At 46.0% G+C, this 19,039-nt stretch overlaps 1 protein-coding gene across 1 annotated transcript in view; it reads right to left on the bottom strand.

Annotated features, from left to right (window-relative positions):
- LPCAT1 (lysophosphatidylcholine acyltransferase 1) overlaps nucleotides 1-19,039 on the bottom strand; it is a 1,148,174-nt gene that overhangs the window by 674,523 nt on the left and 454,612 nt on the right. Inside the window, exon 4 of the mRNA XM_069620435.1 lies at nucleotides 104-216. Within this exon, the coding sequence (XP_069476536.1) occupies nucleotides 104-216 (113 nt within the window). The remainder of the gene's footprint in view (nucleotides 1-103; nucleotides 217-19,039) is intronic.

Genomic DNA, 19,039 nt, shown 5'->3' with positions numbered 1-19,039 from the left:
TTTCAAAGCGAATAGAAGAAAGCAAATAAATCCCTGTGCAGTCACAGACAAATGGAACTATTTTTTTTTCAAACAGAAGAGGTAATAATATACAATAAATTACCTGTGGCCATTTTCCATTGGAATGAGCCCGTCTCCTTATTTCTTCCACAGTTTTTTTACGTGAATCTTGATCTGACCGGGATACAAAGACTGGTCGAATGTAGTTGATTAGAGCTGAAGGGTAAACAAAAAATTAAAAAAGGGAAGTTGAAATAGACGTGAATCAGGTTTTTTAAAGATTCCCTTCCAAAGAGAAGCAGAATATCCTCATGCAAATTTAAGTACTAATGTGTTCACCCATTTACAGGGACTAGGGTTTTCTACAGTTGTATGATGTCCCTATCAAATATCTCAATGTACATATTTGAATACAGGTTTTAATTGGCCTCTTACAAATCATTCTGGCATAATTTAGTTCCCTTTCATCATTTCTCTTATAGCCCCGTTTTAAAATACAATTAAACAAGACTTTGACATTGGAATGGTTTAAGTGGTGTACATTCTTCAGTGCTAATCTGAAGTAAAATGAAAGTGACAGATTTGTATAATATAACAAACATATACATGCCAATTATTTAAGGATAAATCTATGTTTTATCATTCCTGGGTGCAGCATGATAGAAGGGTGCAAATGAGTACAGTGAGCATGAGTAGGCCAGTGGTGGATGGGGATGGGCTCCCACGAGCTGGCGTGATTCTTAACGTGCAGCTTCCCTTTCTTATATATATAGATTGCTGAACAGGGTGGGATGTAAAAATGAAGACTGGTCCATGTGGAAACTGATGATACTGGATAAGCAGTGCTTAATTTGTAAGAAAATAAGTGCCAGGGCCCTAATATTTTCGAGCACGACTGTTACACATTAGACAGCTCCGTACTGTGTCAACATATTTGTGGTTAAAGCTGCAAATCCAACCAGTTAATTGAGGATGATGGATCTACTGTGCGACTTACAGATATCAATCGACATAACATTAGTTGTGCATTGAAATAAACTAAATGTTTAAGTGTTTCATTAAAACGCATCATCGTTAACCTTTTGCTCCGATCCAATCGGTGGCAAGTCGAACATCCTAACCATCAATCCACAGAAAAAAGAGCAAGCATGGTAAATGGATGGACAACTGCAGGCAAAATAAACTGATGAACTTGCCTATCAAACACTGCATCAAGATAGTCTTATGTAGGTTGTGACTCATAACAGGAACTCCTCTTCGATACTGGCCTTTTCACCGATCATGGCCCTGTGTTAGGGCTGCTGGCTGGGGACTGTCCCGTTGTCAACCCATCCTGATGGTTATTAAAGTAGAGAATTTGCAGCAATGTCAGTGGAGCAGTGTGCGAACATGGCCAGCGTCAGTGCCCAGCATTGTGACCGTACAACTCATTGTTATTCATGAAACTGGATAAATCGCTCTGCCAACCTGGGTCATAAGGTTCATGAATAACAATGAGCTAGCCCATTCAGAACTCAAAATTAAGGTTCAAAGAACCGGAGCTAAAACCAGCTCCGGGTGTCCGGCATCACCCAGTAAGCAGGAGCTACTACTGCTAAGTAACCAGATGAGGGTACATTGTGCACCACAAATCTGAGATGCACAGTAACGTTTTGGCTATTATGTATGATCCATTATGTTTCAATGTGTTGAAAATGTGTCCCTAGTTCTCTATTAATATTTTCAAACATTCAAAGTTAATGTCAGATATGCATGGTTGTAAGACACTACTTGGACTGGGGAGCCAAAAGTAGCTCCTGGTAGCTGTTGGTTTCAAGGTAACTAGGCTCTCCTATTGTGAAGGTAGGAGCTAAATAGCCCCTACCTCCACAATTCGAATACCTCCACAATTTCGAACCTTGCACTGTTATATTACTATAAATGACTGAGTTCCAGTTAAAATAATACATTTACCAAAACATAATCAAGCTGGAATCAGCAATAAGTGCAGGGGCTCCGATTTAAGTGCCAGGGCTGAGCCCTAGCAAGCCCCTCCTGCCCACGCCCAACAACTAAGCACTGCTGATAAGCAAATGACATACTTCAATCGTATTTGGTATAGTAGATATTGTGCTATGAAAACCATGGAAGGAATCTGGAAACACATGCATCAATAAGGGGTCATTTGGCAACACGATAAGATTAGGTAAGTGGAAGCAGGAGTTCAAAAATTCTTGTAAAGATGCAATAACAGACTCTGTAAGGCATTTTCCCTGAAAAGAGGAATTTGCAGTACCAGGACAAATCTTTTTTAAGCACCTCTGGGCACAGGGTATGGGTGAGAAATACAGAGGAAAGCATTTAATAAAAAGGCAATCTTAGCAAGCTTGTTTATTGAAGGAAACAGGAATGACAATGGGCCTCATTACAACTCACCTGGTATGGAAACAACGGTAGCGGTAAACACGCCACCACCGTTGTGTCCATACCGGGTGATCACGACTCCTACAGGCGAAGGCGTCAATCCCGCCAGGTCTGGCCTGGCGGGTTTAACACCGCCCGCCTGCAGGCAGACGAGGAAACACCGGCACCATCACGAGATGGTGTCGGTGTTTATTATCCCCATTCCCATTGAGTCCTATGGGAATGGTGATTTACACCATTCCACCTCCGGTATTCCCGAGTCACCGGGGTTGTAATGCCCCGCTAATTCCTGGAATGGTAATACGAGTCCGGCGGTAACCAGGCGGTTTTACCGCCTCAGTTACCCCCGGCCTCGTAATGAGGCCCAATGTATAGAATGCAAAAGATATTTCAGGAAATAAAATTGACAGATGAGTTAGGCAAGTGGGGTGATGGACGGAAAAGAGAAAGAACTGGAATAGTAGTTAACCCATTAAGTAGTTAACTCCCAAGTCTGATTTCTAGATGGGCAGTATTTGGACCAAATTACCATTATGAACATTATATAATGGCATTTCTTTTTCTCACAAAGCTGATGCCTGCTAGATTGTTGTGGATGAGAAAACAGCTCTGTTCTGCATGGCTAAAATGTGGAACAGACAGAAAAGATTAGGACCATAGGTGTTGGCAGTGTGAACGTGTAAATGGAGAATGGCTAGAATTTGAGAAAAATTCAATTAATGGTAAGGGAAACAAAAGGATTAACTATTGCATTTTTGGTGCGGTCAATACTAGCGCTAAAATTGGAAAGCCGAGCACCGTTAATTCTGAGGGTTTGTGTAAATATATATATTTTTTTAAAATGTGTGTTAAGATGGATTTCTGAACTGGTGGGCAGATGTTCAGATGGCAAGCCTAGTTTCTTGGAACAGGGTAACCTTCTGGACAAGCCAGACCAATCAAGGTAGCATTGGCGGCAGTGAAGACTAGGTCTCAGGAGGGGCGAGGGTGACTGAAAGACCTCAATGAGCTCACAGAGCAAAGGACACTTACAAATCACTCCGTCAGGTGTATATATATATATTAAAAATACAAATACATTTATTTCAAGGCCTTTGAGTTTCAACACACAAATCAAATCACAGTAATACTTTTAAGCCAACACCATCCTATCTAAATACATATATACAAGACCAATGGAGTCTAAAGGGTTAAGGCACGAAATGGGACCACAACCTAAAAAGGGAAGGAAACGGGCAGTGCAAATAGTCTTTAGTCCCTTCTTCATCCAACTCACTCCTAACTAAGAGGCAGTCCAACCCCTAAGGAGAGTGGAGCCTATTGCTCAAATGTACTTGCACTGCTGACCCACGCATTAGTTCAAATGGGCAAAACCGGGTCTCTTCAAGGGTCTGTAGCATCTCAGGAAGGTGGGTGAGGTGATGAAGAACAGGTTCCCACTATTTGAGGAGGGCCGCCACTTGAGGGCAGAGTCGGTTCCAAGAGTTGAGAATAGTTTGCTAGTTCGCACTAGCAGTTCCAAGGAGAGGGGCCCTCAGAGGCCCTTGCATATAAATGGATGGATGCGCTAGGGGCCACCAGTTAGGGTTGCGATTACTCACCGAGCCATGGCGCACTCCGGACCAAACTTCGGCAGTCGAGTCCACTTCGGTTGCAGGTTGAAATGCAGCAATCTTGCAGCTCTGCAGCTTTTAGCGACAAAGTTACAGCATTGATTCCCCTACGAGACAGTGGTGATTTCTCTGCTCCTGGTGGATGGATCAGGCCAGTTCCGCTGCAGCAGGCTTCAGGGCTCAGAGGACCACAGCTGCAATGAACTTGAAAAGTTTGTCACCACGGCTTGGCGACACGGCAACCGCGTAAACGCTGGTTCGGACACACTCACTTTACTCCAAACCTGGGAACGGCAAGTGTACGAAATTCAGAGTGAGAGTGCCATGAACAGAGAGCTTGCGATGTGCCAAGTTTTGAGGGCCTCCTCGAAAGGGCGGCGGTATCACAGCCCAATGATTGCGCAAGCTGGTCAGTCCACTGGATGGCCCAGGGACACTTCCGAGAAGGCTTACTTGCAGGGTAAAATGAAGGTGCAGAGAATACTTGGTCCCACTATTCCAATGGGTCTAAGCACCTTCGCAGACCTTCCAGGACGATCAGATGCAGAGGGGTCGAGCGGGACGACAGCAGACTCAGTGTGCCAAGCCTTCCAGCTGTTCCTCGACACGGCTTATTAGTTTCAGGATACTTGGATCCTATCCTTCGTTCATTGAGAACTCCAGAGATCGACATGGTATGGGTGTTTGGGGCCTTCTCTTATCCAGAATCTCCTTCGCGCCCAACAAAGAGGACCCAATGGGAGATCTGCTCACATACAGGCATACCATACGTGGACCAATCATGGCCCACGCTGGTCCCAGGCATTCACAGCACGCCAGACTCTCTGGCACCCAGAATGTGTATTGGAACCAGACGTCCCATCCCACATCCTGGAGGCGCACACACACAAGGTATGCAGAAGCCCGCGAAAGCTTGGCGCTTTGTGGGAAAATGCATGCCCAAATAAAGACTGACCCGAGTCCGGTTGACCTGGGGAAGGTGAAGGGGCAAGATGGCCAAAGGACAGGACAAAAAAACCTTGTGGCGTGGCCAATTTGGAGCCAGGCCACCTAACCATGCCAAACGCGGTAATCCCAGTTTACCTGGCAAGAACGGGTTAAAAATATGGTAAATGATAAGCTGCCACCAGCCCTGTCCAAGGCACATCTGCACTTCTAAAAAATCCTTTGAGAGTATCTAGGGCCTTTGGAAATGACTAGGCCCAAGTGCACTGTACTGTAAGGTACATTGTACACTTGTTGTTTGTTGCAGAAAAGTTGCAACATGGACAAGGAATAAGTCTCCCAGTACTGACTGTCTTTAAGGGCATGTCAGTTTCCCCATAAAGAGTGAGCGAAAAGCACTGGGGAGTGCAGCAAAAGGCTCTGGTAAAGTCAGACTATTGTGTTCAGACATCAGCAAAAATTTGGGGGGTACACAACTGGAGGGAAAAAATTGCACATAAATAGGAATCGTTTGGGAAAGATTTACCACACGTGGCTGTATTATTTCAAATGGCGAATTTTCCACACTTGGATTGAATAATTGGGGAAATGTTGACTACACCAAATAAGTTGTCTGCTCGATTTCAGATTTTTGGTTCGAATATACTTTGTAACTTTTATTAATTTGTTATTGCTTGGGAATGTATCATGATTCCTCTGGTAAAAATGCCCTGTTCATCACAATCTTGTGAAACGTCACAGGGAGGTTTGGGTTAAAATACGTTTTGGCTTCCCGCTCCTCAATTTTTCAGCAACTCATTTTAGTGGCACGGACACAGAACAAGGAAGCAATATATGAAATGTTCCATTATTATCATTTTAAAAGGAAAAATGTCACAACCCTGTATTTCATCATTTGCAATACCATGTAATAAGATGATAACTGATAGAACCTTATAGTATAACTGAAGGCAAAGCCGAGGGTGAATATCTGGGGTCAGGAACAATAACAATTGCTGCATCACTCTCCACCAAGTAAAAAAGGTTTGATAAAAAGAGAAGATGAGCACGTGATCAGAACCTTGCCGTGAGCATTATCTGGGTGTATTGTTTGCTAAGAGAGACATTGAATACTGAGCCGGCACGCTGGGACAGAAACATCAAGCTTTGTAACAGTAGTAACGGCCCTATGCGGACCCCTTGTTTTCAATTGCTCACCAACATTCCAAGGTAATAATTAAGCAATAAACCTGATGAGAGGGCATTACCGGTCAGGTAATGGCACATGCCCTGAGTTGGAGGCCTGAACGAGGCAAGGGTCTTAGCATGGGCCCAGGCACCATTACCTGACCGTTAGTTCCGGCCCATTAAGTGTTTATAGGAATTAGCATGGTTAGGATGCTAATAGCCGAATTTTAAGTTGGAAAATGGTGTAGTGCCATTTCTCAACTTTTTATTTTAAAAAAAGCTACAAAACAATATGGCCGCCATGGAGAGAAAGAACTATATGTAGACAATTCTCCCTTTCCATGGTGGCCATTGCCACGTCGAAGAAGAGCCGAAGCAGCAAGTGTAATGTGATGTGTCCAGGGAGATCGTCGCCTCTCTCTACGAATGAACCCCCCCCCCCCATTGGGGACCTTGGAGGTGAGCCCCTACACTCCGCCTAGTGAACATGGTAAGCAGGATCCCTTTGGCAGAGACTCCCCTTTATGCCACAGGAAAACCACAGAGAGGGATACAAGCCACTATCCTCCCCACTGCCCCCCCCCAGACAATAACATCTTTATTGGTTGTACAGGGGGTTAAGTGGTATGATAACACCACACACCCTTTAATCATGGCTGATTCGGCTCCTGACACTACATTTGTGCCATGTCCATAAAGGTGGCAGGGAGGGGAGTATACTAGCCCCCTGGAGAAGCGTCTGGGGAAGAAAAATCTGAAGAGAGAGTCTTGAGGTCCCAGGGAGTTAAACGGCTTCAAGGAGCCAGAGGAGGTGTGGTCGGCAAGAGAGCAAAAACGTCAGTCTGGGAGTGCAGCTCTGCGATGTGTTCTGGGAAAGTGGATCAAGGCATGGCCAATGAAAGACTGTAGCAGACGGAATAAATTACGAAATTGGGGACAAAGCACCACAGCGTGCAAAACCTAAATATGGCAGAGAAGCTTCCTAATTGACCATGTCCCAAGCGAGCGGGTGACGCAGAGCCTAGTTGAAGAGTCACGGGAGTGGCTCAGCGAAGAGAGGAGAGCCGAACCAACTCAATGCCCTTCCGAGCAATCAAATGCTAGGCGGCCCCACTGGAGAGAGATAGGTGGGTGGAGGAGCAAGGAAGAGAAGGAAAAGCCCCAGAGTGAAGAGAGGCTGAAAGAAACCCAGCATGGAGAGCAAGAAGAAATGGGTAACTCCAGGTTGGGGAGCAGGACAACCCCAGCTCCGGGAGAGAGGAAATGCCAGAATGGAATTAACAGAGTGAGAACACTGCTGAACTCTAAAATATGCAGGGAACTAGCCAACCCTTCTGCATTCTCCTCCCTCCCCTCTGCAATGCACTGGCCACACACTTCACCACTAAAACTCTGGGCACCAGGAGCACCCTTGCTACCCACTAGCCCAAACCCCCTCTCCCACCTCCGTGCCTCCTACCCTCCTCCTTCCCCTCTCTCCTCCTTCTCTCCTGTCACGCCTGATGAGGTCACCAGAGTTGTCCACTCTATGAAAGTCTCCTCCCAACAGGTTTCCCCTTGCTCTTCCAGAACCATCAAGGACAAAATTGCCTCTCTTGCCCCCGTTCTTGCCGATTTCTGCAACCACTCCTTTGCTAATGGATCTTTCTCCTCCTCCCTCAAGCACTCCCTTATGCACCCCTCCTGAAAATAAATCTTCAGCAGACTCCACTTGTACAGCTATCTACCGCCTTATTTCCATCACCCCCCTCCTGGAGAAGATGGCCTTCCCCCAACTCACCTCACACACTGAACTTATTGGTGGTCTCAACAACCATCAATCTGGATTCCAAGCATCCAGAGGCACAGCAATTTCTCTTCTGAACACCTGTGATGAACTGCTTGCATCCCTTGATACCAACTCTCCGACTGGCCTCAATTCTACTTCATCTCTCCTCTGCCTTTCACACAGTCAAGCATTACATCCTCAAGAAATAGCTCCATGACACCCTGGATATCTCAGAGCGGGCCCTGGATTGGCTGACCTCTTTCCTAACTGACCGTCCATCCCAGGTTATTCTTGGCACCTTCTCCTCACCTTCCTCCTTCTCCACTTGTGGTGTCCGTCAGGGCTTCAATCTCTCCCCCTGGCTCTTCAACACTTACCTTGCTCCGCTGTCACGCACCATTTCCTCCTTCTCCCCCAACGTCCAGTGGTACGCAGATGACACTCAACTCTTCTTCAAACCTTCTGCTGACTCTCTTGCTTCTTCCATCATCCTGGACTGCATATCTGCCATCCAGTCCTGGTGCACTTCCCATGATCTCTGCCTCAACGCCAACAAGACAGAGATCCTTCCTATTAGGACCTCCTGCTCCCTCTTTCTTCCCCTCACTCTGGCCATCCTCTATGGGCTCTCCCCCTTCTCCTTCATCCCAAGCCAGAAACCTTGGAGTCATCTTAGACTCCTCTCTCCTTCCTCTCACATCCAGGACATTTAAAAGAAGTCCAACTTTTAACACTTTCTTCTCAAAGGAATTCACTCTTTTCTCACTTTCCCCCAGAAGCTCAATGTTACCTGAGCTCTAGTTGTCCGCTGGGCTTGACTATCACGTAAAATAGTAAAAAGAGACCGTAATTCCTTAACAATCCACAAAGAGGCCTGTGCTGGAGGGCCTGCATAACATTCTAGCATCCAAGAACTGTATCCCTTGACTCTAAACATAGGCTAGGGCCTAGGATAAAGAAGGATAGGGTTGGGGGGGCAGCAGCTATCCCTTTCTGTGGGTAGCTTCCTAAAGTATTTGTTCTGTTTTGTTGCGTTCTGTTAGTAGATGGGGAAAGTGATTAGGTTAGGATTTCGGACAGTGGCTTTGAGACATATTGACCTCCTGATGAACACCCTTTAGGTATTCTGTTTTAGAATAGGGTTTGAGCTGTAGAGTTTGGGAAAGAGTAAATTGGATAGAGAAAAAACTCTTGACACATGCCCCGTTGTCCGAGTCCTGATTCTGATCCATCACAGTAACTGGAACCGGAGAGCTGCAGGTAAGTGGGTAGGGGTTGGTGGAGTGAGGGGAGTAGTTGGAGAAGGTGGAAGTGGCATGGGGTGAGGGGAGGGGTGCAGAGAACCAAGGGCTTACCCATCCGGAGGGCAAGATGGCAGCATCCTGCTTCTGAGAAGGTGCTGAACACGGGAAATGCCATGGAGGTATGGCCGCATTCTGGACTGGCTGGTGGGCCCCATGGCACCACAAGCCAGGTGCTAATTAAGCTCTGTAGACACCCCACCCAAAGGTCTTACTGAGAATGATGTGCCCTTAAAACTGAGTTAAAAGTATGAACAGAGTGACAGCATATAACAAAATATGCAGGCGCATAACTTCTGGAATGGCTTGAGGGAGGGGACTATAAAGCTATTATAATCCACATCACTTTAAATGCTATTTACCATGGTATAAGGTCCTCCAGATGTTCTGAAGTATAACTCCCAGGATTTGCAGCCAATGTCAATAGTCAATGGTGAAGGAGTCGAAAGCCAGAATATCTGGAGAGGTACATATTAAGCAACCATGCATGGCATGTAGTATGTACAAGTTGTTAGGACATAAAGCCGCCTAGACTTCCATAGGGGATTGGCAGCAAGTACTGCTGTGCCACTGGGACCCATAGAATGAAGCTTTCTATACAATCTGCGGGCTGCACTGGATTGTATAGCCACAGATTGTCAAACAACGCTCTTTGAACGTTGCAAGGGTTATCTTGAACGATAAATAATGGACGAAAGCATCTTATGTGGAAGTTCGATTTGCTGCATGCTATGTTGGGTCTTCTTGTCCTGCAGAAGTAGCTCCTGCTCATTGGGTGATGCCATATCCAAGAACTACTTTGGTGACTGCTCAAATGGTTATTTCAATCCCTTCCAAATAAAAGGGCAGAGGTCTTTATGGTCAGTGTTTTGGATCGTTTATAATCCTACCTGTAACTGTGACCTGACTTTTCATGTAAACCAAACGGATACATTTTTTGTGTTCTGCCCGTTTTGCAGGGCACTGTGCCGAAAGTGGCTAATAGCCTATTACTTGCAGGCAGTAAAGGTTGCCTTGGTTTTGGGTATACTGGCTATCTGCAAGGTGTTATTCAGAGATTATGCTCTTGTGGAAAGCATAGAGGCTAAAATTGGATTTTTGGTATGTGTTTTTTCCCAGACCCACACCCCCCTTATTGCCCCCCCCCCACACTTTATATGTGTATTTTTATTTGCTACTAAGGATTTGATTTTTAATTCTAAGAATGTGTATGCTGGATGTTTCTTCTCCTTGGATAACTGTACAAACAATGGCGGTAGCAATTTAGTGTTTTGATTGATTGATGGTGAGAAAGACATGGCCTAAGCACCAACCACCCATTAGTGCGCACATAGGGAATTGAAGGAATGAGGTGGACTTTCACATCCTCACAATTTGGCCTTAATGCATCCACCCGACAATTATTCTAAAGCTGTGGGAATTCAGGGCTGCAATCTGCTTTGCAAACATACATTTTCACTCCAAGTCGTCACTGCAGTGGTACTTACACTAGCTGTTTTTTGTGCTCATTTGTGCCATTCAGCATATACATCCATGGGGCTAATGGCTAGAAAAGAAAGTAATGCACTGATCACGTTCTCGTAACAATAATATAAAGTCCATTGATCAGGAACACAGTATTCGTCAATGTTTTCCATCCTCTTTAAGTAGAAGGACTGCAGTCGTGGGCACTGAGCAGGCTCACGGTTCTGCTCATTATTCACAGAGTGCATGTATGCTACTATGATGATGGCCTTCCGAACATGAGGAGGTGGAGGGCAGCAGGCCGCATTTCTCTAAAGGCCATTCATTGTGTGTGGGACTGAGTTGGTTTTCATTGACAAGGCGCATTCAATAGCAAAGAAAAGGGCACAGTTCGTGGGGACAATAGAATGTGTGTCTGCGAACACAGACTGCTCATCTGTTCTCGTTGATCAGAGCACGATTGCACGGACACAGTGCGCGTGCCTCCCTTGGCTCATAAGGGGACAACAGAGAATAAAGGATAACAATGCACTGACCATATCTGTGGCTATCACGATTCAATGGGAGAGGATGCTGTGCCAAAGGTGGCACCAGAGGATAGGTAGGTGACAGAGAGCAGGGCTGGCATTCGGGGCAGCAGCGCCCTGGTCGAATTGGCACCCCTGCCCGCACCCCTGGTCAACAGGGGGTGGGGAAGGATGTGACACTTTTTTAACCAGGAGAATGTTGTGTATAGGGCGCATCAGCACCCTATTGTTATTAAATGCCCTCTGCCGCTGCGGGTGCATTTAATAACAAAGGGGCACCTGCAGTGCCTTCTGCCACTACACCAGCTCGGGGGGAGTCCTTCAAAGAATCCCCCGAGCTGGTGTAGTGAGGGTTAATGGCGCCCTGGGGGGGGGGGGGCGGATGTAGCTCCATGGGCGGTCGCTCGGCCCGCCCCCGCACCCATAAGGCCAGCTCTGACAGAGAGAGTGCTAAGATTACATGGTAGACAAGATGATCTGGAGGATTTGCACAAAAGACTTCATATGGAAGCTAGGCTCTTACCCAGGCGAGTTCTGAGACAAAACCATTATTAAAATGTGGAGCTGAACCATTTCTTTAAAGCATTTTCCGATAAGACCACTGCTATCATCAAGCTAAGATTCAAAGAGAACGAGGGATGCAGAAGCAAGGAAAGCTGCTAAAAGTAATCAACAATGATCAAAGCAAAGCCAAAGAAAAATCTTGTAAAAAAGGTGATACAGCAGCCAATATTTCTGGCTATCCAGGGTTAATTCTTCGATAGGGTTCTAGTGGGACAGAGTACAAGAGAAAGCATGAAATACAGGTGGTAACTAGAGAAAGATCTGGTGTTTAAGGTGTGAACAATGGATGGGTCAGCTGAACCGCTTACAGAAAGTTCCGTCTTTAACTAGTTGGACTACGTATGTTTAGAACAGGGGTACTCAAACATGTTGCATGTTCCCAAATCTTTGGTTTAATCTTTTCCAAGGGCCACACATTGATAACTGGCTAGTGCCAAAAATACAAAGCCCGCAAAAATGCTAATACCTCCATTGTAATGACAGCAAGGGATTCAAGTCTTGAACAATAACGTGCTATTCTGACTAACAATTTGATATTCTTAAAAGCACATTGAGAAAGGCCACAGATGGCCTTGAGGAATTCAAAAGACCCGCAGAGGATTCACAGGTTTTTATCAACAAGTCATTTAAGTCTGCCTTATACAGGGTATGAGTGTGTATTGTAATGTATCCAAGGGCTGTTCTTCTATTGATATTGATATTTTATTTCTATCGCACTTGTACCCAAGTGTTTTGTAGAGCACGACAAGAAAAGGGAGGGTAACAGGGGAGAACAAAACAGCGATCTTACTAGGCCCAGTGACATTGAGAACGTGCAAGTGCATGGAAGAGGGGGAGGGGAAGTGCATGGAATGGGGAGAAGTGGAAAGTGTGAAGCAGAGGAGAAACAGATAAATAACAATAAATAAATAATAAAGGCAACAAACAGTCTTAGTGCAGCCAGCAATTTGAAAGTGCTAGGTTTAAGGCAGCAGACAGGGTAGGTCTGATAAGTGCAGGATGAAAAAGGGGGGGCTGTGTGGATACAGATACAGACCCCAGTGCAAAGGGTGGCACGGAGGCAGTGCAGGAGGGTGGCAGGGTGAGCAGGTACCTGGGCCCGGAGAACAGTGGGTGGCCAGGTGCACGGTGCCAAGAGAGAACAGATCAGCAGGGGAGAGGGGGAGCGAAGGCAGAAGAAAAGATGAAGGTCTTGAGGTGCTTCTGGAACCGGAGATGGTTCTCCTCAAGTTTTAGAGTGGCAGGGAGGCTGTTCCAGAGGGAGGCCCCAACCGAAGACAGATCTACCCCCAGCTTGTTTCTTTGAAAAATTACTGACCCTGAGGGAGTCGGAGGTAGAGGAGCAAAGAGCTCAAGAGAGGAGGTATTTGCGGAGGGATAGCTGAAGGTATTTTGGACCCAGGCCCCAAAAAGCCTTGTGGACAATGCAGAGGGTTTTGAATTTAATCCTTGCATCCACTGGGAGCCAATGGAGAGATTTCGAGCTGGAGAGATACGATCCCAGGGCTTGAGGCCAAGGACAAGCCTCGCAGTCCTGTTCTGGATTAGTTGCAGAGGGCGGAGTGTAGAGGCAGGTAGATTTAGAAAGAGGCTGTTACAATAGTCCAAGCTAGAGAGAACCAGAGCTTGGGATACCATGAGCTTCTGGGGGAAGGAGATGAAAGGCAGAGTACCTCTGAGGTGGTGCAGTTGGAAATTTGACTTTTTAGAGACCTCAGAGATGTGGGCGGAGAAGGAAAGGGTGGAGTCAAAGATGACCCCAAGGTTCTTTGCCTCGCAGGTGGGGGTAGGAGGAGGGCCAAGGGAGGCCGGCCAGAGAGTGAGGGGAAAGGATAGTGAAGGTGTGCCGATGAGGAGGATCTCCGTCATGCTTGCATTCAGACAAAGATCATTGGCGGCACACCAATCTTGAATGGCAGTTAGGCAATCACAGATGAGAGAGGGAGAGGAGGTGGCAGAGGGCAGCCTGAAAATGAGTTGAGTGTCATCAGCGTAGCACTGGAAATTTGAGCAGAAAGTGGCAATGCAGTGGGCGAGAGTTGCCAGGTATTGGTTGAAAAGCCAGTGCGAGAGGTTAGATCCCTGGGGAATACCACAGGTAGAGAAGAAGATAGATAAAAGGAAGGACCCAAGTTGGACCTGGGAGGGTCGATCTGAGAGGAAAGAGGTCAGCCAGGCCAGAGCCTGATCAGTGATACCCAGGTTTTCATGGAGACGGTTGAGCGGGATGGTATGGTTGACCGTGACGAAGGCAGAAGAGAGATCGAGGAGGATGAGGAGAGAGGGAATGTTAGAGTTAAGGTTGGAGAGCAGATCTTCATGGATGTTCAGGAGAGCAGTTTCCATGCTTCTGGCAGCTCTGAAGCCAGACTGGTGGTCATCTAGACAGCCAACAGAATTGGAATGAAGGTTAAGCTGAGAGATGGCCAACTTTTCAAGGAGTTTGCCAAGAAAGGGAATAATGGAAATTGGGCGATAATTAGCTGGACAAGAAGGATCCTCTGTGGGTTTCGTGAGAAGAGGATGCACAAGGAGTGCTTCAGAGGGAAGGGGAAGGATTCTGAGGCAAAGGAGCAGTTGCAAAATTAAGCAAGGGCTGGAGCGAGGGTGCCAATGTGGTCCTTGATGGTTTTAGAGGAACAGGGATGAACCGGTTTTGACGAGGCTTTCATAGATCAGACTTGTCTAGCGACCTTGTCAGGAGAGAAAAGGACGAGAAGGATGGTGGGGGGGGATGGCTAAAGGAGGGTCAGCAAGCAAAGATGGGGACGGGAGAGGAGGGATGTGGGTGGAAAGGGTGGACAGGATGTCCTGGTTTTTTTTAATGAAGTGAGAGGCAAGGGCATTGCAAAGAGCCTGGGAGGCAACAGGAGGGGTAGGGACTGTGGCAGGGTTGGCCAGCTCCTTGCAGATTTTAAAGAGTTCGGCCAAGTTGTTAGATGCCGCAGAGACACAAGCTTGAATGTGGACTCTTTTCTTGGTGAGGACAGAGTCGGTATTGCCTTTGTAGCAGAAGACAGGCCAGTTTGTCAGAGGATGAACAGGAAGTCCTCCATTTCTTCTCAGCCGCCCTACACTTTTGTTTAAGTGTAGCTAGGTCACAGTCATACCAGGAATTGGACTTGGCTTTGGACTTCAAACAGATCCTCATGACAGGGGCAAGAGCATCAAGTGTATCAGAAATTGAAGAGTAGAGCAGAGACAGGGCTGTGTCAGGATGTGAGACACATCTAGCTGGTCTTTATGTCTTCAGTGGACTCCTTCCACCCCAATTCAGGCTTCTATGTCACAAGGTCAGAATAAGAACTATAGATCAGAAACAGCTATATGCCACAGTAATGAAACCTGATTGGCTCATGCCTGCCTGCTGTGTGCTTCTCCATGTTCGGCAGCATGGATTCTGCTCTCCGGTTCCCGCAAACTCCAGGAAGTCCTCCTCTCATGGTTTCTACGCAGCGGACCAAGCAGGTTGGCTCCTTAGTCTCCCTTGCAGCAAAGTAGTCCCTCTGTCAGGACCGAGAGGACGAGGCTTCACCAGGCAGCATCTCCCACCTGTCAGCTACTTAAGGTTTTCAAATGTCCCAGCACCAATTATGCGCTCGCAACCACTAGAGAGCACCTTGTGCTTCTCGCCTTTACTAATCCTCATTACTCCATTCAACTTTCTCGTCGCAGTACTTTCACTTGCATGGAAATGGTAGTCAGTTATTGGTAACTTATGTATAAAACATTGGAAGGTATTCTTAGTAGCTCCCATAGTAGCCATTATGCCCCGGGGAATAGAAGGGAGATGCCATGTCTCATGTGATTATGTCATATCACCTCTTTGAAGGTCACCTCCCCCATGTGGTCCTCCTTCATATTGCCGCCCACAGGATCAGGAAGCGGCTACCGTCCCCTCGCCAGATGAGGAAAGGTTTCCACAGGGAAAGAAGTGATGACATCATCAGATTCATCGCACCTCCTACCTTTTCCTTTTACAACTCCTCCCTCTACCTTCATTCTACCAGTCACTTCCACATCTAATACACTCACATCCACTCTCCTCTACGCTCACTCTTACTCAACCTTTTCACCCTTTACTACCTCTCAGATCGCCCCACACGCTCTCAAAACCAAAGCTTGGACAGACAGACAGACAGACAGACAGACAGACAACCTATCCAACTGCACCATAGACATTCCAGCCCGACTCTCCACCTTTCATCCTCATTTTGGTCTCTTAGTCTACCAACAAACCTCCTGACCTCACCTCAACACACCACATACTCTTTAGATTTCACTGGTTCATTTAGACCTTTGGTTTCAGTTTTTTTCTCCCTCTCTCCCAGTGTCTATGCTTTGCACCGGACCTTCAGGCACAATTTGTGGCTGTACCCTCCCACCCTCCTCCTGTGGTTGGACACTGCATTGCAATCATCAAAAATCCCTTGTAGTCCAATCCCTTTTTGGCTGCGTCTCAGGGTGCAAGGAAGATTCCCCCGGACTACCAGAAGGGACCCCTAACTCAATACACGAAAAACCCTCCTCCTCCTCACCTGTGTGAAAGTCCTCCGAAGAGTCCTCCGAAGATATGGTTCTTCGTTCCCTCCAAGCGGTCTCTGGCTTTTTTGTGCAGCTCTTAGGGCGAGCTCGACTGGAGGCCACCTTGCCAATAGATAGACTGCTTGGCAGAGGGACCCCCAGGGAGCAAACCCAATTACCAGGGAAAAGCCAAGCTAAAAAACCCCCTGGTGCAGCTTGAGTGCAATGGTGACAGCTGCTTCGTGATAAGGATACTCCGCTGCCGGAAGAAAGGTTGGTCGATGTGTAGGGGCTGAAGATTTCTGAAAGCTGACGAGGGGTGTAACCTAAGTAATGGCTCCGTGGAGAAGGGAACTGCCAGGAAGAGCAGGCACTGGAAGCAAGGAGGCAAGTAAACAAGGCGAGTGGGGAGCAAAACCAGGAAGCTGGGAAGGCACACAGGTAGGAGCGGGGAAAAAGGAAAGAGGGAGAGCGGGGAAGAACTAGAAGAGGCGAGGCAGGAACAAACGCCGAAAGTACCAGGCGACTGGAACAACGGCATCAGCGTTAGGACCCAAAGAGACGAGGGTTGCAACACATCGATACGTCGCCATGGAGGAGTCCAGGTAGGGCCGGCGCGATGACGCACAGCAACAACAAGAAAGACTAGACCATCGCTGTTGTTCCCGCGGCGGCCGTCAGCATACCCTCCATGTCTTCCACAGCCGCCACTGTCCTCACGTCATGACACTGCGGCACATTTAACAGTTTTTGTTGTGTGCCCCCTGGACGTTGGGTCAGTACGCTGCTGGTTTCAGGAGGCTGCAGTGGGTACTACTTCCCTTCCTTAACAGGCGCTGGGTTGTTAGATTTTGACTGGAAGTCATTGGTTTTCTTCTGGCAGCCAAAAGGGAAATGGCATCCAGAAACTAGGAGTCCCCTGCACACCTTTGTACTGTTACAAGAACCAGTCATGACTTATGGGAGTAGAGAGTTCAACTGTCTCAAAAAAAGACATTTAGTAAAAGAAATCAACAAAATTCCATAGGTAAGTATTACGAGTCCTATTCTTTTGTAAAATCTTTTTGTTTGTTTGTTAGTGGAGGCTCAACGCATTTTGGGAAAAATATTTCATCAGGAGCAAATAGTTACATCGATTAAAGAGAAATAATATTAAATCATCACTTTGTTCCATCACAAAGCAATTCAAAAATAACGTCTGAAGAGGTATTCTCAGTACACATTTCAAAGGAAAGCCACAAAATCATAGGAGAAAAGATATATTCAAAAAAATAAAATGTGTATCAGCATGGTTAGCATGGCCTCATGTAGAACATAGAAGTTATTCCAAATGTTATTCAAAACAGTAAGAAAAATGACAACTGGAAATTTAGCAATATGAGTCCAAAGTGAGATATAATGGAAAAAAAGGTAGTCTGTGAAGTTCCCAACAGAGTTAAGGACAATACCTGATTAAGTAGAATCAATCTGCATGGAGTCAACACTGACCTAATAGCTAGATGTTGATGCACTTCACAGGAGGGTGGCGGTAAGAAGAACCAGTCTGTGAGGATCTAGTATAACAAAATACTACTGTTAATCTAGCAAGTAGGTGGGATAGTTCAAGGGCACCTAATTTACCAAAGTTATGCGGCAAGTTGAGACAGCATGCGTCTGGGTGAAAAAGCAACCACATGTGAGGAGAAGGGTAAATATATGAGAAAATGTCCAGATTGACGTTGTGGCATGACAATGTCATCCCGTGAAGAGTGTGGTGACATCACAGCAAGCCGTGATCCAGACGAATAGTGGGTTAGCAAAAACATTGTAGCTGTGGTAAGCACAAAAGATAGAAATATATGGATAGTTCAGAAATAAATAAAGTGTAAATAAGTGAAAAAAATGGGTAGGAAACATCTATGTGCTTCATTCCCAATTTGGGTAGTAAAGGAGTAAAAAATGGTACATGGAATCAGATCAGAACAGGCCAAAATATATTCTCACCAAAGTAATGAGACAAATTAACAATTGAAACACATTTGTAGAGACTCATTACTGGTGTAAAAACGGTATTCAATAATATGTTAGGGCAAAAAAAGAATGGTAAAACATTTGTGAATGTTATTGGGCAAAGTCAAGTATGGGATAGAGCCAGAAATAACAACACGTGCATACATACATACCTACAATAAGTCACAAGGTATTGTACACAACAGGTCAAATGATATATTCTTACTCTAGAATCATAAGGAAAACTAAGTCAAAATACACGTATAGAGACCGGTCAATAGTGCATCTATAAACAGTATTCAATAGTAAATTAGTCTAGAGAGAATGGTAAAACATTTGGGAATGTTAAGGGACATAGCTGAGATGCAGACATACATCTAGATGAGAAATTCAGCATATGTGAGAAGACAAAGATATTCTTCAGATGCAGCAATGTAGCTAATTTATTTATTCTTCGAGGTGATAATGTGTCAGGGAGATATCTCTGCTTGGAATAATCTTGACTGTCTCCACCTCTGAGGGGATATGTAACACTTCTAAAATGATTAATATAATTTGAGCGATATTGTGGCTCTTCAAGGAAACGGGTGATTTAGGATTACGTCCCTGTATGTTGGATTTGGGTTCAATTCACATTTCACATGTCCTCCTGGTAGTTTTACCCAAGTAAAGCAGTCTACATGAACACTTTATGGCATAGATTACGTTTGAGATGTTGCGATCAATCTGATTGTGGCACCGTTTAATGTTTTATTGAGTTTCCTTTAATTCTGT

This window comes from Ambystoma mexicanum, chromosome 5q, assembly GCF_040938575.1.
Source record: "Ambystoma mexicanum isolate Mex_15411 chromosome 5q, UKY_AmexF1_1, whole genome shotgun sequence".
Classification (NCBI taxonomy): Eukaryota; Metazoa; Chordata; class Amphibia; order Caudata; family Ambystomatidae; genus Ambystoma; species Ambystoma mexicanum.
The sequence above is the reverse complement of the archived record's forward strand: the minus strand, read 5'-3'. Positions and strand labels throughout refer to the sequence as shown.